The sequence below is a fragment of the Eurosta solidaginis genome, chromosome 4, assembly GCF_040869045.1.
Source record: "Eurosta solidaginis isolate ZX-2024a chromosome 4, ASM4086904v1, whole genome shotgun sequence".
Lineage (NCBI taxonomy): Eukaryota > Metazoa > Arthropoda > Insecta > Diptera > Tephritidae > Eurosta > Eurosta solidaginis.
Genome location: NC_090322.1, coordinates 246,189,156 through 246,213,508, shown reverse-complemented (window position 1 = coordinate 246,213,508; position 24,353 = coordinate 246,189,156). Strand labels below are relative to the sequence as shown.

At 37.2% G+C, this 24,353-nt stretch overlaps 1 protein-coding gene across 1 annotated transcript; it reads right to left on the bottom strand.

The window, feature by feature from the left end:
* Positions 1–9,526: 9,526 nt before the first annotated feature.
* On the bottom strand, positions 9,527–24,154 carry LOC137251221 (post-GPI attachment to proteins factor 2-like). Its single transcript, XM_067785442.1, has 5 exons — positions 23,367–24,154; positions 12,407–12,676; positions 11,986–12,259; positions 10,335–10,556; positions 9,527–10,257 (listed from the first exon to the last, which is right to left on the bottom strand). Exons 1-5 carry the CDS (start codon positions 23,514–23,516, stop codon positions 10,094–10,096), a joined length of 1,080 nt encoding a protein of 359 aa, XP_067641543.1. The 5' UTR covers positions 23,517–24,154; the 3' UTR covers positions 9,527–10,093.
* Between the last annotated feature and the right edge of the window lie 199 nt (positions 24,155–24,353).

The window sequence follows — 24,353 nt, the reverse complement described above, 5'->3', positions numbered from 1 at the left end:
ATTTTTGTTGTTAACGCGCTCAGCAAATTAAAAAAATAAAAATATGGTCGTGGTCGGCTATTTTCCCTTATTTGAAGGAATGAACTCTTTTTTGGCGAAATTTAGTATAAGAGCTGTTTTACGAGGTTAAAAGTCGGATAGTCCCCTGATAGTGGCTACTACTTTCATGTCTGCACATACTCTCCACTGGAATTGCTCGTACTAAACGCGTTACCAAAAAATAAAATTTCGAAATGTAGAATTTCGAACTTCGAAAGCCGATATCTATTTTTTGGAGGCTAACTTCGAAAAACGGAGAGAGAGAGAAAAAAGTGGGTTTGGTCCAATACCAAGCCGGCTGTTGCACAGTGTTTTTGAATTAAAACGTGTCTTCAATTTAAAGTGCGTCAATTGATCACGTGTTTTTGAGATGTAGTTTTTGGTTTCAGGTTTTACTAGATTTTAATTTGATTTAATAGTAAATTAACAATAAATTATGCTTTTTCAAGACCACTCTTTATACGCTTTAGGAATAAAATGGGTGCTGCTAAAATTTTACATTTCTAAAATTGAATAGTCAATAAATATCGAAATCATCTTTTATTTTTTACCTTTAAACTTAACAACGTGCGCATACTTATTTTTCTTTTTAATATTTTTCACTGTTTGGTACTTCCCTTTATTTAAGTGTGTAATCGTTTCATAAATTTGTTTTTTCATTCAGCAATTTGCGGTCTTAATTTAGTTGGATTACTTATTAGATTATATATATCTTTATAAATTGTGATTTGTCTGACTTCACTGATTTCTTTATAATAATTTCCAATTTTGTTAAATTTTTCCCAGTGTATGCATACTTAATACAGCTTCACAAGTTTTGTTTGCCTATTTTTAATAAATATGCTAGTTTATTTTATTAGTAACGAAATTACTCTAGCTTTCGTCTTCACATTTTGTAGTTTTAAGTGAGTTTAAAAGTTAAGTTAAATATATGAAAAAAGTTGGGTTATGTTTTACCTGAACTCATATACGAAAATGCCTAAAGGTATACCATGCGCTTGAGAGACTCTGAGGTTTGTATGTATGCCCCATCCCGACTTAGGGCCGTTTTCACCATCTTCAGTTTTGTCGTCCATAGGAATTTAGGAATTTTGATGCCAATATATTTCTGTGACACCAATTTACGCCTTAATTTGAGAAGTGATCATTAAAAATGCCTAACCAAAAAAGCAGTAAATCAATTTTCCAAGGCAAGAAAGTAGTATAAAATAAATATTACTGCTTTTAATCGCTGAAAATAAGTTATGTATAGAAATGTTATGTACATTATAATAAAATTTTTCTGTAAGAATGATGTCTAATTTCCCACTCCGAAAAGAGTTATGAACCAGAATCACATGGCTCTCCACAAAGTCATTTAATGGGTCATATTCATGAATATTTGTTGTTTACCAAATTGAACTATTTATTTATTTGAAACATAGATCTATGTAAAATTCGCACTAAATATTTCCCTGATTTCACTATTTAGACTTTACTGCCTTTTTGCTATGGACAGGAGAGTTAGTCACTTGTCTATATGTTATCGAAATTCTCGTTTCTCCCATGCTAACTGATGCGGTACGTGTATTCAAAATAGATTTTTGTGATTTCTACAAGAATTATCGTTTTAACTGGGGGTTGGTCACTCTGCGTAGGTGGAAACAAAAATGTCAAACGCAGGGTTGCTTTCATCATCATCATTATTAATTGGCGCCTAACCGTCTAAGCAATTTGACCGTTTCGTAACAAGTCACGCCAGCTATCCCTGTTTCACGATAACTGACGCTAATTGGGAGCACCAAGGAGGTTCAAGCCTTCGTCCAACTGCCTCTCCCAAGTCAGTGGAGATTACCTCCTTCCTCTGCTTCCAAACTGCGGTGTCGACGAAAATACTTCCTTGGCCGGAGCGCCTTCGTCCATTCGCATAACATGACCTTGCCAGCCAAGCCTTTTGGTTTTTATTCGCTACACTATCGTCATATCCGGTAAAGCATACAGCTCATCATTATACCTCCTGCGATAAATCTTACGGAAAAATTTTCCCCCGAGCAATCCAAGATCCATGACATCTTCTCTGGACATCGTCCATGATTCCGAGCCATACATTAAGGCAGGTATGTTGAGCGTGCTTGTAGAGTTTGATTTTTGTTCGTCGAGAGAGGACCTTACTTTTCAATTGCCTACTGAGTCCAAAGTAACACTTGTTGTCAAAAGTCATTATCCGTTTGATTTCTAAGCTGACATTGTTTTTGCTGTTAATTCTGGTTCCCAAATCGTGTGGATTGGACAGAATATACTTAAGTTCTAATCTGGAGGCATGCGCTCATACGACCAAATATTGTTTTTAAATAGCTCGGAGGATATTCCGTCATTACCTGGAGCCTTGTAATTATGTAGCCGGGATACTGTCATTCTCAGTTTGTCATAGCCGGGTGCCAGAACATATTGTCCATCATCGGTTTAAGTTTCGTCTTCTCCCTCTCTACATAGCAATGAGGAGAAGTGCTCCCTCAACAATTTAAGCACGATCTATACGTCAGTTATCAGGTCGCCATTATCGTTCCTGCAGGAATCTTCCCCGGTCTTGGAACCTTCTGTCATCCGCCGGATTGTTTGGTACAATTTTTGAGCATTATTCCTATCAACCAGCATCTGAAGCTTCTCGCACTCACACCGTTCTGCCTCAGGCTTTTTTCCTTGTGAATACGAGTCTCTCATCCTTCTTCGCCTCAGGATAACGCTCTTACATACCGCACGTTGCCGCGTTCGTACGCTGCGAGGCCCTATAAACAGCTGTCACATCGTCAGGTCGAAGATTGCTATCGGTGAGCAGTTATGAGGGCCGAGTGGAAGATTTCCTTACTCCAGTTTATTTCTAAGTTAACTAGAGATGGTGAAAACGGATATTAAAACAAGATATCAAATAAATTTAATAAAACTAAGAAAAGAAAAAATGTTCACAAAAACGGCCAATCCATTATGTCTCAGATCCTGACAGGCGTAACGGAATAATACGACTATTTCCTACTGTACGATTTCTACGTACTTTGTTTGCATTTTTATACTAAGTTCACATAGAAGCTTTATGAAGTCATTGAAACTTTGAATGAAATAATAAAAACGTGCCTTTCCCCCTTGCTTCACTAACGCGTATCTGTTAGCTTACTTACTTACTTAATTGGCGCTTAACCGTCTAAACGGTTATGGCCGTCCAACAAGGCGCGCCAGTCGCTCCTTCGCTCCGCAAACCGGCGCCAATTGGTTCCACCAAGGGAGTTTAAATCGCTTTCCAACTGGTCCTTCCAACGGAGTGGGGGCCGCCCTCTACCTCTGCTTCCATAGGCGGTTTCCGATAGAAACACTTTCTTCGCCGGAGCATCATTTTTCATTCGCATAACATGGCCTAGCCAGCGCAGCCACTGCGTTTTAATTCGCTGGACTATGTGATGTCTGCATGTAGCTCGTACAGCTCATCATTAAATCTTCTTCGGTACTCCCCATCGCCAACGCGTAGAGGTCCATAAATCTTTCGAAGAACTTTTCTCTCGAATACTGCCAAAGCCACTTCATCTGCTGTTGTCATGGTCCATGTTTCTTCCCCATATAGCAGGATGGGTACGATAAGTAACTTGTAGAGTATGATTTTCGTTCGCCCAGAGAGGACTTTACTTTTCAATTGCCTACCTAGTCAAAAGTAGCATCTATTAGCAAGATTGATTCTTCGCTGGATCTCAGTGCTGATGTTGTTGCTAATGTTGATGCTGGTTCCCAAATAAACGAAGTCTTTCGAAATTAAGGCTGCCAACACTAGCGTGGATGCCAAGGCGCGTATGCGCTGACTCTTTGCTCGATTACAGCAGGTACTTCGTTTTGTCCTCATTCACCATCTTTACCGCTTCTTTTTCCAGTTTGGAGTAAGCAGAACTAACAGCGCGGGTGTTCAGGCCGATGATACCAATGTCATCAGCATATGCCAGTAATTGCACGCTTTTATAGAATATTGTTCCAGTGCGGTTAAGTTCTGCAGCTAGTATAAATTTCTCGAGCATCAAATTAAAGAAATCCCACGATAGGGGGTCACCCTGTCTGAAACCTCGTTTAGTTTCGAACGGCTCGAAAAGGTCCTTCCCAATTCTGACTGAGTTGATGGTGTTGCTCAACGTCATTTTGCACAGCCGTATAAGTTTTGCGGGGAAACCAAATTCAGACATAGCGGCATATAGGCAGCTCCTTTTCGTGCTGTCGAAGGCGGCTTTCAAGTCGACGAAGAGGTGATGTGTGTCGATTCTCTTTTCACGGGTCTGTTAGCTGCCTTTAAGAAATATGTTGGTTTTTATATAAAAAAAATTGTAAGTTAAAAAAATTACCATTCTTGACAGGGACAATATGATCCTAAGAAGTAAGCAAAACTGACAAGATTTTTGAAATGAAATAAGTAAGAATTTTTATTTTGTAGAGGGGATTGAGTTCAATAAACGCTTTAGTATGGAAAATATGGCTAATTATTTCATTAAATCTCTGTGTGAAACTAATTTTTTAATTTACTTTTCTTTGTTTATTTATTTTTGTTTTGACTTAAATCTGGCGCTACATACATTCTACTGCCTATTATTTTTCGTTTGTAGAACTTGTACGATATGTTGACTAATTTTTATATATTTCTTTATCCTCCTTGGTTTTTTATAGATTTAATTTTTTCATATTTTCCTTTTTAATATTAATTTTGCCATATTTTTGCTTATTTAACAACTATTTGTTTAACCTTTATGTGTATTTTTGGCTTATTTATGTATGTATCTATTTAAATTTTTTTTTTTTTCGTTTGAGTACATTTAATTAGTGGTAATTATCGAGTTTACAGATTGAGTTGCTAAAAAGTTGTACTTCAAAAATATTTTTTTTCTTTTTCAGTTTAGTTAAAATTAAAAATATATATATGCAGCTGTTATACAGCGTGTAGAAACGATCGCTTTAGTAGTTAAAATTTTGATTAAATAAGTATGTTGTTTTAATAAAAACAAATTAATTACACGCAAACTTATTCGTACAACGGATACGGGTACGGGTACCTATGCGTATAAGTAACATTTTTTTTTTACTATTTGGTATAGAAGAGAGTTACATACATACAAACATACAAGTTAAGATAATATAAGTGCGTTAAAAATATTGTTTTTAGGTTCTGGGCAGATGAAGATGAATACCTTTTTAGTTTGTTGAACATGATCTGAGGTGAGAACTTTTAATACAATTTGCTAAAAAAAAATCTTAAAACATAGTTTTTTTAAGATATAAAATGGAACAAGTACAGTGGCATTCGCACTGGCCTCGTTTATGCGTAAGTCGGTAGTTCTTTTACGTGTACTTGGTTTTTGTAAAATTTTCGAATTAGAGTTTATGAAAACAAAATCTACAGACTAATGAATTAATTTCGTTAGTAAAATATAAAATAAATAATTAATAAGTTTAACTTACTACTCTTTATTCCTTTTTTCGTTAAAAAAAAATCAACTAAATTAAATCAAACTTAAAATTAATTAAAATCAAAATTTTTAGTATAAAAAAACAGTTTTTGATTTCAGACTTCGGCAATTCTTTTATATAATATCAATATTGAGATCATCTGTTAGAATAACAAACAACATTTTTGCTCGTTCCTATTTTTAAAAAGAAATCCAATCATCGATTGAGATCAGCACAATTTTAACCCCTTCAAGTTTGAGATCCCTTACATAAGGACCCTAAAAGATCAAATCTCAAATATCTCAACATTTAGACTTCGACCGAATTACTAAACTACATCTGAAATATAGGTTTGATCGGCATAAGGCACTCTGCCTCAAACTCAGGAGTTTAAAATAAAATAGTTTTTGCTTATGACTCTGCTAAAGTTTTACTAATTTTTACCAAAACGTTATGTTTTATTTGGTTTAATTTTTCATGATATTTAAAAACTACCCTGCAAAAAATCGTGCGATTAATCCCTAAGGAGAGCGGTCTGCGATTGATCTTTTGTCCACATTGGGCTATAATTGATCCCCTCTATTCCCTTTTGGGTATATTTGGCATCAGTCAGTTTGAAGTGTATGTTTGTAGCCAATTGAAAAAAAAAACAGCAAATAATATTGAATTAGAGTTTAAAAAATTATAAAATCCGTAAAAACAAAGACAGTATCCGCAGGGGTACAAACATGGTTCAACTATATGGTTGGCTCATCTGTACAGCAACAAATTATGTCTGTTGAAATTGTCAAAATCTGTGCATTGGTATTAGGCGAATGGAATGAAATTAAAACATAAAACATAGCAGTTTTTGTGTGTGGTAAGAAAATGCTGTCAATGTGTTGGTTTCATTTTGAGTTTTCCATTTCCTTTTGGCAATCCCATCGACCATGCAATGATAAAAATAAAATCAGCTGATGAGATGAGCCAACCATATACATTTGTGAGTCATGGGTACAAAGAGGACGCGATGAACAGTACCCGTAAAGGAATAACGGAGAGTGGAAGAAGGATCTGTCCGACAAGAGCCGTAGGGTTACAAAGAGGGAGTGTCGAACAGTACCCAAAAGAGTACAAAGAGGAAGTGCAAAAGTACAAAAAGGATATGTTCGACTGTACCCGTAAAGGTATAAAGGGGACCAGTCCGACACTACCCGTTCAGGCACAAACAGGTAAGATTGGTATCTCCATAGGACATGCTCAAACAAAAGGTATCTCTCCAACCCATATAAAGAGATCAGAACTGGCTATAGTCGCATATTCCTTTGCGACTCATCCCGGATTCATCCTAGACTAATCGCATTTTGTGCAGGGTAAATTTATATTTATTTCTGTAAACATGAGGTTTCAGGGGTGTCCATAAAAGCCTCGTCGAACGCCGGAAATCTATTCGGCCTTCTTATACATGCCGAGTGAACTCAAGTACTAAGACTCAGCAGAGCTATCAGCGAATCAGTGTTCGCTTATACTTCAGGCACGAAACATGCCATGAGTAATATCTATGATCAAATTTTCTTTCACAATTCTCACTGCGCACACATACTACTTCAAAAAATGTTTGTACTCAAAGTTGTGCACCTCTGATATATACTTAAAACGGAGACGAAAACTTACACAAGCTGAATGCAAGAGAGAGCAAAATGCTGGCAGTGCATTTCCCACGCAAACATAGGAACCCATTCGATTCAAGGTGAGACGAAGTTCATCGAACTGACATATGGCTAACAAGCGCTTTTTGGAGAAGGTAGTGAAATGTGCAATGAACTCCTTAGAAAATTATAATCATCCGGGAGCGAACTACATCTACCCAGCGCTGGAGCCTGCTAATCCCACATCTTGCCAGGATTATGAAAGACAGTCTAGCACTGGCCTACCCACCTCTAGTGTGGAGGAGGCCAAATGTATATTTATACCCAATATAGAAAAGATTACTTCTTTTGAACAAAGTTATTTGAAACAATTAATTGAATCGAATACATTTTCTACAGAACGCAATAAAAAAATACCAAGAAACGCATTAGTCCGCAGCCGAACCGCTGGCGACTTAGTCATAATTGCAAGGCCCAAATTGGACAACATCCTTCGTGACATTATGCAAAGGGCATCAAATTTAAAAAGGAATGGTGTATCAGTGTGTGTCACATAAGTAATAAACCCGAACATTGTTTCCCTCACCTGAAAAAGGACCCAGCTCTTCCTAAGGCCAGTAACCCTTACCGTCAAAGCTATTGGAACTTGTGACAGAAGTCAATTCAAGCAAGTTGGTAAAGTAGCGTATTGCGCTTAAGTCATGAAGATGCACCAAACATATCATTAGATGGATCTAAAGCCTGCTATAACCTGCAACTTGATGCCCTGGGCATCGGGGATAATGCTCTTAACGGTAAGGTTGTAACTCAAAAGCTCAAATTGGTGGAAATAAAGCGGAGGGAAGATTTGTAAATGAGCAAACAAAAAAGAGGGATCTAGGCTCATATTGGATGTTCTTATTGGGCACAGCTTTTTAGCGTCATATGAATTAGGTCTAATTAGTGATAGCAGATGCAGAAAGTGCGAGTTGCAGGAGGGAACGATTAGGCATTATATATTGTAATCGTTCCCTGAGCTATTAGGAGTAGCAGCAAGTAGAGTATGTTCTAGAAAAAGTCAAGTATTTGTGAAGACGACAGAGTTATCGTCCCATTACACTATGGGTCCATTTTTTTACGTGAGATTCCCTCGGGCCGTTCTCTTTAACTTAACCTAACATATGAAAACAAATGTGTTTAAGGCAGTGGCTTAAGGTATGCATTTTTCTGAGTATGATAATAATAATAATAATAATAATAATAATAACTGCTTTAAGCATACAAACAAATATTTATTACAAATAAAATGTTAAAAGAGTAAGTTTTTTTTTTAGAATATTTCTTATAAATATTTTTTTTATTTTTAAAATGGGTTAGCTGCTATTTGCCTGCGCAGTCCGCTTTTTAGGAGACTTTCACCTTCACATTAAATTTGTATGTATTGTACGTGTAGAAACTGTAATTTTTAGCAAAAACAAGAAAAATAATATTTAAAAAAAAGAAACATGTAAAAAAAATTATTTTTAATTAAAAAAGGAAAAGAACTTTTGGTTAAAGTACAAACTAAACAAAAACTAACTTAAACTGTCAAAACAAATTTTAAAAAAATATGTAATTATCAGTTTAATAGAAATAAGAATTCGAATAGAAAAAAGATTTATAAGTTGTTTTGTATACTAGTGAAATTTTAATTTAAAAAAAAAAAATATTTTTTTTAAATTTTTTTTCTAAAAAAAATTCGTATTTGAATAAAAATAACATACATTTTTTTCTAAAAAAAATTATTTGGATGACAAAATTTTATGAAATAATTTTTATAGTCAAATTTTATTGGTAATCAAACAAATTATATTTTAGATAAATTTTTATTAAAGAAAGACAACTAAAAACATATATCTTTCTAGTAAAACTTTAATTTAAATAAAAAAATAAACTAAATTTGAATTAAACAAATTTAATAAGACATTATTCTACCAATAAAATTTTAATTGAAATGAACAAAAAAATAAAAAAAAATATTTTTCTAGCAGTAATGTGAGTTTGAATAAGAAAAATTTTATCAAAACTTTTTTATTCTATTAAAATTTGAATTTAAATAAAAAAAAAACTTTTTTCTAATAAAACTGAAGTTTAAGTAAAAAATTGAATAATAAGTTATTTTTGTAATAATATTGTAATTGAAATAAAAAAACTAAAACCAAAAATATTTTACTACCAGAAAAGTGAGTTTGAATAAAAAGAATTTATCAATTTATCAACATTTTTTTTTTGTTGTGTAGTAATTTGAATTTAAATAAAAGAATAAACTTTTTTCCAATAAAATATAAATTTAAGTAAAAAATTAAATAATAAATTATTTTCTAATCAAGTTTTAATTGAAATGAAAAAAAGTTATTTTATCAAAATGTTGTTATACTTTGAAATTTGATGTTAAATAAAGAAGTGTTTAAAAAGGAATTTATGATCCAAAAGGAATAAAAAAATTTAAATTTTTTTCTAAAAAGCTTGAACCTGTGTAAAAAAAATTTTTCTAGTAAGATTTAAATGGGAATCAACAAAAAAAGTTTTGAATACAAAATATACAAGTATTTTTTGTCTAATAAAATTTGAATTTTAATAAAAAAAACAAAAAAAATTATATTTCTAGTAAAATTTTGAAATAAAAAATTGTTTCTGTTAAATTTTTGTTTGGGAAAAAAATTTAAAAAAAATTATTTTTTTAGTAAAACTTGAATGAAAATAAAAAAAATCACAAAATTTTTTTTCCGATTTAATAAAAAATAAACTGTTTTGTTAGTAAGAAAGTCACAATGGAAGCGCGTTTCGAGTTTACTCCAACGTCTTTCACAACTAAATTAAATTGAGATTCGATTGATTTTTCTACGCAACACCAACAACAACCAATACCAATGTTACCGTTTGTCATGCAAATCACAACAAATACGCGAAAATGCGATTACTACTTTTAATTTAACTTCTAAGCTAATTCCATTAATTTGTTTTTAATCCATTTTGACATTCGGCCTCTTAAATAATTCTTCAATTTTATCACGCGATCCCTGTACGATGAGCATAAATTGTGATGGAAAATCCCAAATGATTGTAAAATGGAAAAGCATATTCGCAATGGCGATCACATATTCGAAGAAAGCAAACCAACTGAAAGCTATGTAAAAGATGTAAGAAAAGGAAGGAAATTTTAAATTTTTGGTATTTTTTTCACACACCACATCATCAACTCACCCAAATCATGACAGTAGAAACGATGTTTGGCAAAGAACACCAACAAACCTACGGTGCTCACAATTGAGGTAACAAAAAGTATTTTCTTCCATTTAATTGATTGACGTTGTGTTGGCAAAAGTTTGCTTTCATCATCGAAGAGAATTCCATGTAATTTGATTGTGGCCAACATATAGCAGAGTGAGCAAATCATAAATGTTATAAAGATTTTCTCGTGAATTGCTAAATAGAAATGGAAAACAGAAATAAGCATGTGTATGTCTAAGAATGGGTAAAAAACAAGTTTTTCTTTTTTCTTTTATTATAGATGAAAATATTTTTCAAGACAACCAAAAGGGGAGCCTGTAAATAGGGTAGACTCACCCTTACTTCCACTTCCACACCAACTCTCACTAACGCTACCTATCTCTTACACCCCCAATCCCACACTCACTGCCACTATGACTATCGGTTCTATGTAAGCTTCTCCTTAGGCATTCCCTTAAGAGATGACTGGGAAAGGGACTCATCTCGTACAGTGGAGCGGTTAACTGGTTCACAGATATTTCGAATTCGGCAAGGTTTAGGGGGGTTTTTCTTTTAGGAGCTCAATGTAAGCCGCAAATTTAGGCTATTCGCTCAGACTATATCCTGACGTGCACAATGTATGTATCTGAGTCATGCAGATAGAGGTCTAAGCAATTGTGGAAAAATGATCGGTGATACCCTCCCAATCTTCATGACAAATTTTTTTAAATCAAATCTTAGTTTATTAAATCTAGACCAATGCTAATTGCATAAAAAAAGAACAAACAATATGCTATGTATAGTAGATCGAGAGTCAACAAATTTGAGAAAAATTTCCAATGTTTCAGATTATTTCGAGACTACCTTTAGATCCGATATTAAGATATAGGGATAGAACAACGGTTCAAGCCCAAATACGCCCACGTTTGAAAGCAGAGGATGAGGAGAGCTCCACTTAGTTGAAAGAGAAAGGTGGGGGAAGACTTGACTTTCCTTGGTGCTTCTAAATGGTGTCAGCACGGCAAGGCGGTTAAGCGCCAATTAAAGAAAATAATAATCTCTAGATCTAGACTATCAACGCATTTGCTTCGGGTATTATTTCGGAACCATTTTCGGATAATTTATGGACTACCTTCGTAAACTATAGAAATTCTGTTAATTTTGGGACTATCTTCGAAACATACCTGGACTCCTTTTATATAATTATGGGATAGCTTTCGGGGCTTCTTTCGAGGACTATTTTCGGCGGCATTTTGCAACTAACTTCGTATAAGCTTGAGATCATTTCGAAACTGTCTACGGTTCGTATCGAGATTATTTCGGTATCATTTGAGAATCAATATTGTTTTAAGCCCCATATCAAAACTATTTCGGGATCGCTTTTGGAATTATTTCGGTACCATATCAAGATAATTTCGGAACTTAAACCGAAAATATTAATATCGAGATTATTTGCAATATCATTTTTATCGTAATAATCCGTCCGTGATTTCGCTACGATAACGGGATTATCTACGGTACCACTTCGCGATTGTATTACGTTACTGTCGGGACTATTTCTAACGATATGCCGACATACGTCCCCATACAAAGGTAAGCAATTAACTACCAATTCAATTTTTTCAATTAATTTACTTTCACTTACGATAATTCTCTCGATTCGAAATGTAGGTAACGCCGCCCAATGATGATATCTCGATAATGTTCAATACCAAAATAACGGTTATCATTAAATCGGCCTTTGGCACCAAATGCGGTCGACGCTGCTGCAAATTCACCACCATGCTACGATAGAAATTCTTATAAACAAATGCAATAGGCAAACGTGGGCCGATGTGTAAGGCAATACTCAAACGCCAGAAATAACGTTGTGGACTGACGCCAGTAATGGCACTTATCGAAGGTACAATGTTGTACACCTGTCGGGTGGAATGAAAAAATAATACAACAAAACATTACAAACAATTGAAAACTCATTAGCTAACTAATGATAAATCACATTATACATATATGTAGAATACTTATGGGTACTCGTAAAAAGATCTAGAAAAAATACTTATACTTACACGGCAATGAGTTTCGTGCACATCATCATATTGGAAGACGTATGCGGTAACAAAGCATGTGAATAATGTCACCAATGGAAGGAGTGCTGTCACCACACAAATCTTATGGAAGCTAGCAAAATAGTGTACGGCTATTGGGAGCGCTGCTTCGGGCGTCAATGAGGGCGTCGTTAAGGGCAATGACGCTAAAGACTTTTCTATGGCAGTGGCCTCTGTCGATGTTGTTGTTATTGATGTATTTGTTGTCGTTGTAATGTTTGTTGTACAATACTGTAACCAGCGGAAGGAAGCAAAAAAGGGACATTAACGAAATGAAATAAATAAGAATAAAAGCAAGTTAAGTTGTGCTTAATTCTTATATGTACATTAGGGCGGACCTAACAAAGCAAATAAACGATTTTTTCCAGTCTTCCGCCTCCAAACGGTAAAGCTAGATCAGAAGTACCACTTGTGTATTGGAGACGCTTGAACGGTTTGACACACTGGTTAAAGTTGTGTTTTCTCTGGAAACTTTATAACAGCTACATTTATTTTTTCAGCTACAACATTTTTAATCGATCTTTACCTACTTAAAACTTCATTAGTGGCTTTGCTGAGATACGCCTTTATTAACAAAATGTCTGAGATACGTCCTTTTTAACAAATCTCTTCGGTTATGACCTTTCTATTAGGATACATCGATATTATAATGAATGTAGGAATTATGACGACATCCTGCTTTCATATTCGCACAAACTTGGTAAATTTTTATGACAACTCTTGTCCTCGTGTCGAGCGAGCTGTTTCAGACTTTTCAGGGCTTTTCGTTTGGTGTGGCGCTGATACAGGGGCCTTTCATCTGGAAGAAAGGTTTTCGGACTCATCGTAAGCGGATTCGACGTTTATTACGCAAAGACGGAAAGCAGGGTTGCAGTCATGGTAATGAAATACCTATACTCCCGTATATTATCTAAACTCTGCACTTTAGACTTAGCGGTGGTCGAAATGCCCTGATAAAGGAACCGTCCCCTATTCTAACAACCTGCTACATGGCCCATATCTTGATAGCCGCACCATTGAAGCTCAAAAGGATCAGGAAGGGCTTACTATAGGCAGGGATGCGAATGCTCATCACAGTATATTGGGAGGGGACGATACCAACAGTATACGTGAGTCCTTTTTTGTTATATACAACTAGCAGACCTGGCAGACGTTGTTCTGCCCTAAATTTGGCCTATCTGCATTCTTTAATAAGCTTTTTCCGTCTAACTCTGCCCTCCCCCACCCCTCTTCACTTTTTCCTGATCCTTTTATTCACTCCTCCTTCCGTCTTTTTCGCTTCATCTATCTCCATATTCGTCTCATTCTATTTCTTTCGCAGTATCCTTCTACTTCTCTCTTTTCTCTTCTCTCACCTTCTTCTCATTCTTCTTCATCCCTTATTGCTTGTCCCAGAGGGTGGTATGTATTTTGTTCCAGTCCCAATCCCAGTCCCCCTCCGAGTCTCTGTCCCAGTCCTAGTTCTAATCCCAATCCGTCTCTGGTTAACTTCCCGGAAAAAAGGATCGTAAATACGAATATAGGCAAATTTATATACCAAATTTCAGGCAAATTGAGTAGGACGTATGTAAATGGGCATGTGCGTATTATTCATTCATGTCTCTATTTCGAATTCGCATGCATATTTATCAGTTTTGCTATGTTGACGCGACTAATTCGAATATCACAATGAAAATTACTTTAGAGCTCTCAGCAACAGCTTTCATTTCATATCCAGAATACACACACATTCTAGGGGTGCCCGGGTCCACTTGTTGGCGTATATCTCGAGACCCTAGTCACCAATAAGTATGAAGACTACCCTGTACTAAAGCACTCATCAGCAGCTTTCATTTGATATCCATATTGTATAAACACATTCTAGGGGTGCCGGGTCCACGTTTTGGCCTATATCTCGAGACCCTAGTCACCCAGGGGTACAAATAATACCCAGTGTCAAAGTACTCATAAACAGCTCCATTTGATACTCATATTGTACAAACACTTCCTCGAGTTACCCGGGTCCATGTTTTGGCCTATATCTCGAGACCATAGTCACCCGGTATCAAAGTACTCATTATACAAACCTTCCCCGTGGAAAAATACATATATATACCAATTTTGATAATAATCCAGTAGTTCTTGAGTTACTCGATGACATACATACAAACATTCATTTTTATACTCAGACTAGCTTTACCAGGCGCAAGTTGTAACGCCCGAGATCGAATGGATGTTGCGTTATTTTTTCTGTTTTGTTTGTTTATAATTTAATTTGTTGTTCTGTAAATTGAAGTGAATTTTGTACGCATATTTGGTGAAATTTTCTGTTAAAACATTTTATTCTTGTATCTTATTTTATATTATTGTATTGCTTTTACCGCTGATGATTGTTGCTTTGATTACATTCCGAAGAAGCATGACTGGTGAGCCAATTTTCAAAGTTGATATATGCGCAGGCATTCCTTTTGGTTCTAAAGAGTATAGAAATTCATTTGGATAATTCACAATTTTATCTTCATCTGTAACTGTGTCGATCGATTTATATTTCGTCACTTCACCAGGAAATTGATTTTAAAGCGATCATTGATTTTGTTAACATGATCATTTTTGGGAGCTAAGATAGTTCTTTCGCAAAGCCAAAAAACAAAAACATTTAAATCTAAAATTCTTAATTCTGATATATGAAAAACTTTCGTCTTGATCGAAGGAACCTCGGGCCAAAATTTGGTGATGATCGAAGTATATCAAACACGTTTTCATAGGGAACACACACACAGAATTTGATTTTTATAGAAGATGTAGATAGACTGAAGCTAAACAATTTTTTTAACAGCGGCAGATTACTAAACGTCCGAAAGGCATAACAGCTAAACTCAACAATGCAGTCAAATTTCAGGTGTTAAAATAACTTAAGTTTGTACGGCAGCCATAGTTTTTCCCCATTCCACATTTTACTGGAGGTTTTACGACTTAACGTCACATAGCTCCTTACCAATTTTAATTATCCTACCATTACGACATCCAGATATATGCAGTATAATATATTCCATTTGTATGGGAGGTGCCACGCCTCCTTCTTCCCAATTCCATATCTTCTTGGTGGTGTTAAGAATTGACCTCAAATAACTCCTTACTGAATTTCAATGCTCTGGCATGTATACCTTCAAAGTTATTCAGTACCAAAGATTCCATTTGAATGGGAGGTTCCACGCCCCCTTTTTCCCAATTCCTCCTTTTCATGGTGGTGTTAGGGATTGACCTCATATAACTCCTCATTGAATTTCAATGTTCTGGCATGTATACCTTCAAACGTATGCAGTACCAAAGATTCCATTTGTATGGGAGGTGCCACGGCACTTTCATATATCGAAATTATTTTTCTCCTAAAACCTTCCCGTTGATCGAAGGAACCCATAACCAAAATTTTGTGATGATTGATGTGTGGGAAACACGTTTCCATATAGAACATACACACACAGAATTTGATTTATATATATATATGGCTAAACCGACTTGGGATTTTAAAATCAACTGACCATCATCTCTCCTTCCTGTATCTTTCCTAAAAATTTCATGGCAATCTGTCGAGCCGTTCTCGAGTTATGGAGTGACAATCAAAATGTACACTTCTTTATATATATATAGAAAGATATAGGTGGATTACATGGGTAGCGTTCCTACGGAGGGTGGAGCCGTGTGCAGAAGTCCACGAAAGTGGGGAAAGCTTCTGACCGCTATTTACCTGGGAATGGCCAGAGCGATTCTTTTGCATGCGGTTCAAGCAGCTCACTACTGCCGGTCGCTTGCGGCCAAGTATCCTCTGGGTAGCCGCTAAACATCCGTTTAGCCAGTTTAAGGGCTAGCCGGGGAAATCTCATCGGCAGCGTCTGTACACCTCTAGGTGCGGCTGCAAGCGGGCGTCTGTCTTGGAGCAAGCGGCTCGCTATATAAACGTGCAAGTAATATTTTCACCCCCGCCACGTAAAACCATACTCCAATGAAATATACCAACAAGCCTCGGATAAATACACTCTCTCTTGATGACGACCATGGCAAACGTTTGAAGGACAATGAATTGAGGGCATGCACCTGGAACGTCCGCTCCCTGAATGGGATTGGTGCAGATGCCCGGCTGGTTGATGGCCTCGTCGAAGCAAAATCTGACATCACCGCCATCCAAGAAATGCGTTGGACGAAGCAATATAAAGAAAGAAGATCAAAAATTGTGACATCTATTGGAGTGGCCATACGAATAAGCGCAGTTTCGGCGTCGGATTCGTGGTGGAAGAGAGACTTTGTCGCCAAATCCTGGCGTTCACTCCTGTGGACGAGCCGAGCATCTCGCCGCTATCCGAATAAAAGCAAATTTTTTTTAATATATCATTCATCTGCACCCATGCGCCGACAGAGGAGAAAGACGATGATGTGAAAGACACTTTTATGAACAATTAGAACGCACATACGAGCGCTGCCCTCGTCATGATATAAAAGTCGTGCTCACGATCCGAGGACCTAACATCGACTCGGACCATTATCTCGTTGCAGCCAAAATACGCACCCACCTCAGCGCGGCTAAAACCAAGGAACAAAAAACACAAGGAAAGTTAGACGTCGAAAAGCTTCAATCACAACAGACTGCCAATGATTTCGGAACTCGACCCTCACACCTGCTCTCTGAGAGCACAACTCAGCCTGAATGAATACAGGAGCAGTGGGAGCATATCTCCAAAGCACTTCGTACTGCCGCCGAGGAAAAAATTGGTTACCGGCGGCCACGAAAAAACAACTGGTACGATGAAGAATGCCGCGTTGCAACCGAAAGAAAAGACGATGTCTACAGGGCTACGTTAAAAGCGAACGCAACAAGAGGGATGTGTGTACGCTATCGTGAGTTGAAAAGGGAATCGAGACGCCTTTTCAGGAAGAAAAAAGCAGAAGCAGAATGGCGTGAGTGCGAAGAGCTTGAGCTGCTAGCCACCAGGAAAAACGCCCGAAAATTTTACTAAAAAATACGGCGACAGACGGAATGTTTTAAAACCGGGGCAAACTCCTGTAGGAACGAAAACGGAGACCTTGTGACTGATGTCCAGAGAGTGCTTAGATTATGGAGGGAACACTTCTATGCTCTCCTAAATACAGGCAGCGATTCACCGCGCAGAGATGACGAACCCGATCCCGCAATCGATGATGATGGAATATAAGTCCCCCCGCCCGATTATGACGAAGTTAGAATAGCAATAACCAGATTGAAAAACAACAAGGCCGTGGGCGCTGATGGATTGCTGCGGAGCTATTCAAGTACGGCGGCGAGGAGTTGGTAAGGCGCATGCAGCAGCTTCTTCGCAAAATATGGGCGGACGAGCGCATGCCCGACGATTGGAATCTAAGTGTTCTTTGCCCAGTCCACAAGAAGGGGGATACTGCAAAATGCACCAACTATTGTGGAATCAGCCTTCTTAATATCGCATATAAGGGCCTTTCAAGTGTATTGTGCGAAAGATTGAAGCCCACCGTGAACCGGCTGATTGGACCTTATCAGTGCGGCTTCATACCTGGTAAATCGATTCTCACAATGCGCCAAATCTTGGAAAAAACCCGTGAAAAGAGAACCGATACACATCACCTCTTCGTCGATTTTAAAGCAGCCTTCGACAGCACGAAAAGGATCTGCCTATATGCCGCTATGTCTGAATTTGGTTTCTCCGCAAATCTTATACGGCTGTGCAAAACGACGTTGAGCAACACCATCAGCTCACTCAGAATTGGGAAGGAATTCTCCGAGCCGTTCGAAACTAAACGAGGTTTCAGACAGGGTGACCTCCTATCGTGCGATTTCTTTAATTTGATGCTGGAGAATATTATACTAGCTGCAGAACTTAACGGCACTGGAAAATATTCTATAAAAGCGTGCAATTACTGGCATATGCTGATGACATTGATATCATCGGCCTAAACACCCGCGCTGTTATCTCTGCTTACTCCAGACTGGAAAAAGAAGCGGTAAATATGGGTTTGATGGTGAATGATGACAAAACGAAGTACCTGCTGTCATCGAGCAAAGAGTCAGCGCATACGCGCCTTGGCAACCACGCTACTGCTGGCAGCCTTAATTTCGAAATAGTAAAAGACTTCGTTTATTTGGGAACCAGGATCAACACTAGCAACAACATCAGCACTGAAATCCAGCGAAGAATCAATCAATCTTGCCAATAAATTCTACTTTGGACTAGGTAGGCAATTGATAAGTGAAGTCCTCTCTCGGCGAACGAAACTCATACTCTACAAGTCACTTATCGTACCCGTCCTGCTATATGGAGCACAAACATGGACCATGACAACAGCAGATGAAGCGGCTTTGGGAGTGTTCGAGAGAAAAGTTCTTCGAAAGCTGTACGAGCTATACGCAGACATCCACATAGTCCAGCGAATTAAAACGCAACGGCTGCGCTGGCTAGGCCATGTTATGCGAATGAAAGATGATGCTCCCGCCAAGAAAGTGTTTCTATCGGAGCTCGCTTATGGAAGCAGAGGTAGAGGGCGGCCCCCACTCCGTTGGAAGGACCAGGTGGAAAACGATTTAAACTCCCTTGGTGTGACCAATTGGCGGCGGTTGGCGGAGCAACTGGCGCGCTTTGTTGGACGGCTATAACCGTTTAGACGGTTAAGCGCCAATTAAGTAAGTAAGTAAGTTCCTACGTATATTGCGCAAAAGTCGGGTAATGTGCTTTGTATCACATTGACAGGCCATCCTTGTCAGACCATGTATATATTAGCTTCACTATACTTTTCAAAAGGATGTGGAAGGGGTAAAACCGATAGATTAGAACCCCTAAGGCAACGGATTGGTACGAAATCCGCAAGTGTGCAGCAGGAAAGCTTGGGTAACCTAAGAAGCTGAAGGAAACCGACAACTTTTTATCAAAGTTTCTGACAACTGCGCATAGCAAATCTTGACCTGTGAGAAGATTCAATGGGAAAACTAAGCCACAATACGTGTAAGTCCTATCGAAGGGAGCTACATTCCAGACTAGGGGGAAGGGTCACACAGTACTGAATGGTCGCTTGAGACGCTCTTAACAAGCAGTTGCCATCGGAAGATGATGCTGAATAATTGTGTAACAAAATCTACACTCCAAAAACGGAGTGAGCATTATCAGGATTGGTGACAAATACCAAAATTGAATAGGCAGTAAAAACTTTTGCTACGTACAAATCCGGCCGGGTCCAAATGGAATATTCCCTGCTATGTTACAAATGGTAGGTGGAAAGATTGTAGAACGGCTTAAGACAATCTTTGAGGGTTGCCACATTCTGGTGAAGAAAGACTCGAAAAACCATAGCCCTATCAGCTCGACAACTTTTCTACTCAAAATCCTAGAAATAGTAAATTTCCGTAAAAACTCCAAGCGGAAGAGAGGGCGAAGGTAGCCTCCGTGGCGCCTGTAGGCATGCAAAAGGATACTAGGATGCACGTGGAGCCTATCGTTCACACTTCCTCTTTGGGTATTTACGGTAAATTGCATGTCATATATTCGCATTCGAGAACATTCATTCCATCCCTAGTACATAGTATGTGTATCTGTAGTTGGCTGTGTTAATGTTACTCATACGCAATGGTTGCCCTGAGTTTAACCGCCGCCATTAAAATGTGCAAAAAATAATGAAAATAAAAAAAACTGGCAAATCAATAAAAAGTAAGTAATAAATGATTTATATTTATTTTATGACACATTCCGGATATAATGCGAGCTTGAGCGCGCCTGACGATGTAAATATATGTTCCTCCCCTCGTTTTTGGCGAAGTGGCAGTGGCAATATCCAGCCTGAAGAATAGTAAAGCGCCTTGAAGGGATTGATATGTTAATAACGAATTAAAGAGTTAGATTTTTGTATCTAAAACTGAATATTATTTGGACTGATAAGTCCTTTATTGGCCAGATTTTAACTAGAAACCAAGACCTTGAGAATAGGCTCATATAAATAGGCATTATTGCTTTATCGACTTCAAAGTAGCTTTCAGCAGCTCTCCGTTCGCTTATATAGGTAAATACCAAATGACTTTGAGCACACTAACCGCTGTGTCAGTATTGCGAATGACCTCCTCTAGCCCTCGAACCAGATGTGGCTTCAGACGAGGTATATCCCTATGGAGCAATTTCTTTGAGCTTGCAGTGAAGTAAATGATTCAAACTTGCATATCTAAGCCGGAATGGTGCAATCTTTCATAAGAGCGTAAAAATCCTGACATATGCTGATGAGGTGAATATTATTGGCTTCGTCGTATGTTCTGCCTTCTCTAGATTGGATAGAGAGATGCAAAAAACGGTGAATCGAAACTTGTTTAGTTCATCAGAACAAACAAAAATCCTGCTCTACAATTCTCTCATCATACCTCCACTAGGTTGTAGAATACAGATGAGAAAGAATGTTGTGAAGAAATACTTTATCTCCCTTGGTACAACCAGTTGGGGGCAGTTTTACGAAGCATGTATGTATGAGAGGGGTTACTTGCTACACAATGGGCAAAATAGCCAAAGTAGCCCACAAAGATGACTGGTCATAAATTAATGATGTCGATGAAAATATAATCAAAAACTGCTTCCATGAAAGTAGCCCAACACTGGTAGCCTTTTTAAAAGAACAAACTAAGCTTAGTGGAAAATTTTTTATCTAAAATGACTCCAAGCAATTTATCTCTATAGGATATTAAAATCTAAACCAACTTCAAGCTATGAAGCCCAACATTGGGAGCCATTAATTTTATTTTCAAAAGCAACTTGCTCCTAATGCTCTTCCGGCTTTTTTCTAATTCCTTGTAGTGAGTCCCCATGATTAAAGTATGCCCAAAACCAAGTGTATGTATCACCGAAATGTTGGGAACCCTGTTACAAATGAATATGTAGGCACATATATTTACCAGGTGACGCCGTGGCTACCCCCAAAGAAGATTCAAAGTAGTTAAACCTAAGCTTTTCCAAAACAGTCGAGCAAATGGCCGCGTCTGCTACTACCCTAACCTAGCGGATAGTTGGACTAGTAGGAAAACAAAAGTTACGCGGTCATCCGTAATGAACTCATGCTATAATGCCAAGGAAAACATTCGGAACTGAGCAATGTTTGCCTACTTCCATTTAAAAATATCGTTTTGGTTTAACGAAGGCCATTGTAATCAATGTTTCGAACACAGATAAGCAAATTTTGTCCTACATTTTGAAAAATGTATATATTCCGGGTTCCATTTAATTTTAGCAAAAGCATTGAAATTAGAGACGCCGAGAATTATACTATTTTCACGCACAATGATATCCACTCAGACACAGATTATGATCTCGAAGGCGGCATCTTTGGTCGAACAATTATTAGCTGATGTTTCAAGGAGTTTCTTAGGTGATTCGCGTAGTCTTGGCGAGTAGTTGTAGGCTACGTAGCTCGATAGCTTGGCACGACAAAATGATGTCGACGTCGCAGTCCTATAAGTTTTGTAATGGCATACGGTGCACAGGGTGTGTGGGATCAGAAGCTTACTATCATGTCTCACATGAATTCTTCTGGCGGAAAAAAGGGGAGAGTCTCGGCAGGGATTGTTCCTATTATAACTTCGGAGTTCAGCTCTTAAAGACAGTCGTAAACACTGAAGACGCCAGCATTGGTGCTGTGCCACCAGAGTCATGACTATTAAAAGACGTTCAAAGAGCGGAGGTGCTCTTAAATGCGACCGTAAGCAGCCTTTGGGCGTTAACAGTAAGCAGCGACAAATATTCTAACGAAGTCGCATCAAAGACGAGTTTAAAAGTGTTGGCCCAGAACAAAACAAAAACCTTTTCTGAATATTAGTGTTTTAAATTTAAGCAAATTATTTGTGGTAAATACGTCAGCGTCGCAGCCGCTGCCGGTATACTACGGATCCGACGCCGTGTCCGCCGATAAATTGATCGCGTTTACCTCTAATCAGGACATCTTTGCGTATCCATCGAACAAATTTTATTGAATGTTTTTCTTCCATTCAAATGGTAGATGTGTGTGTTTTAAAGTTTATTTTACCAGGCTGTTCACAGATTCAAATGATTTTTAAATATCCCAAAATAAATACAAAAGAGGAATATTCCGGGTATTTTCCTGGTATTTACTCATAAAAATGGTAAATACCCAGTGCAATCCCATCTCTGGCCCTACCCAAAATTTAAGCCTAGTTTCCTAACGAGATCAATTCCATTTTATTTCCATGTTAGTAAATAAATGTGCAACAACAGCAAGGCAAGCAGCCGCACATACATGTAAACAGCAAAGCTAAGAGCATAGAGAATATTTCACATACATGTAATCAGCAGCTAAGAGAGAAGAAGAAAGAGAAAGTCACACACATATGTAATCATCGAATGAGAGCGAAGATGACATTACTCATACATATGCATGTAATTAGCTAAATAAGCAATTATGAGATACAAAAACGAGAAATATATAAACAACTATTCGATATGGCTGTTTGTGAAAAGTCGAGACCCAAGGAGAAATAAGCGAACGAGGCAACTGTGAGTAAGAAAGCAGCGCAAGCTGAGTAATAGTCAATCAGTTGATTTTAAAACGTTGTAAGTGAAGTACGCGAATCATTTAATAGTGAATTACTAGTACCTTAGAAGTGTTGTAGAAAAAAGAAAATTTTGTTATACATACTCAATATTTGATTAATTATTCGAGAGTTCAGCGATTCGAACGATTACAAAAAGTGCAGGATAATTAAGAGCTCACCAAAATTCGTTACAATATACGTATATGTATGTAAAAAAAATTTCAAGTTAATATCGGAATTATTATTTTTTTTATTAGCAAAAGAAGAAAAATTAAATTTGTTTACCTCCCAAAAGCACATTTTTCTCGCATTCATATATCCCTGGCTTACAATCACATGAAGTCTTCCTTCGAAATAGCAGTAAATACTCACCAGCAGCTCATCCTTTGTTGTTTCCCTAGGTTGCTCGTCTAACGGTAATGTTGGTAATTTAATTGTGTTACGTAAGATGGCACCACTGTTTTCGCCAAACGCACCTGAATCCTGCACATCGTTTGACTCATAATTTACAAATTCCGTCATTTTTTGTTTTTAAGGGATTTCATAATCAAAAGCAAAATAAAGAGTTTACACAGCCTTTATATACAAATGCACATATGTAATTTTGTGTGTATGTATGTACATATGTTGCTTTATAATTAGCACAGCTTCACTATGTCTTCACTGCCCTCCCAATTTCTGAATTATTTTCTTTGCCACCACGAAATTATTCGTTAGCCTTTAACTTGATGCTAAAATTTCACGTTTCCTTGCCCTTTCCAATTTTTTTTTTATTTTTGCTAGTTATTTATAATTTGCGTCAATATCGATTTTTTCGCACAAAAAACACGTTGCCACCAGCAAAATTGGAAAGCCGTCGTTTAGTCGTTTCACTGTCAACTCATCAATGCGTGGGTGGCGACCACCAAGAAATTTTGGTATGTGTGAACTCAGTATTCTCATATACCGTTAGCTTTTTGCTTCTCTTTCACTTTTGTACCTTTATTTTATAATGTTTTATAGGTATTATTATTTTATTTCATTTCATTTCAATTTTATTTTCTTCAAATACTTTGCTTAATTAATGTTTATTTTTTTTTTTAATTCGATTTCTTCTTAGAATTACTTCTCTCCGCTTCAGTATTACACAATATGCGGAAAACGTGTTGCTTTGTGGATGTCTAAAACTGCTGTTATGTCATTTAAGGATATTCCTTTTATGACTTTCTTCGCCATTTTTGACAAGCAAATAATATCGTTGTATTTGTGCGCTGATTTGGAGACGAGCATGTGATGGACAGTGCACGCAAAAAAGTATTTAAAAATTATTTAGAAATACATATTATTAATTAATTATTATATTAACTATGATTGGATAAC

Bases quoted from the DNA above. Each gene is read 5' to 3' on its own strand.
- LOC137251221 (XM_067785442.1), bottom strand. From the start codon at position 23,516: ATGACGGAATTTGTAAATTATGAGTCAAACGATGTGCAGGATTCAGGT. The intron at 12,677-23,366 runs GTGAGTATTTAC...CGCTGGTTACAG, and splicing joins CAACAAAGGATGAGCTGCTG to TATTGTACAACAAACATTAC. The intron at 10,258-10,334 runs GTGAGTTGATGA...TCTTTTACATAG, and splicing joins TTTCTACTGTCATGATTTGG to CTTTCAGTTGGTTTGCTTTC.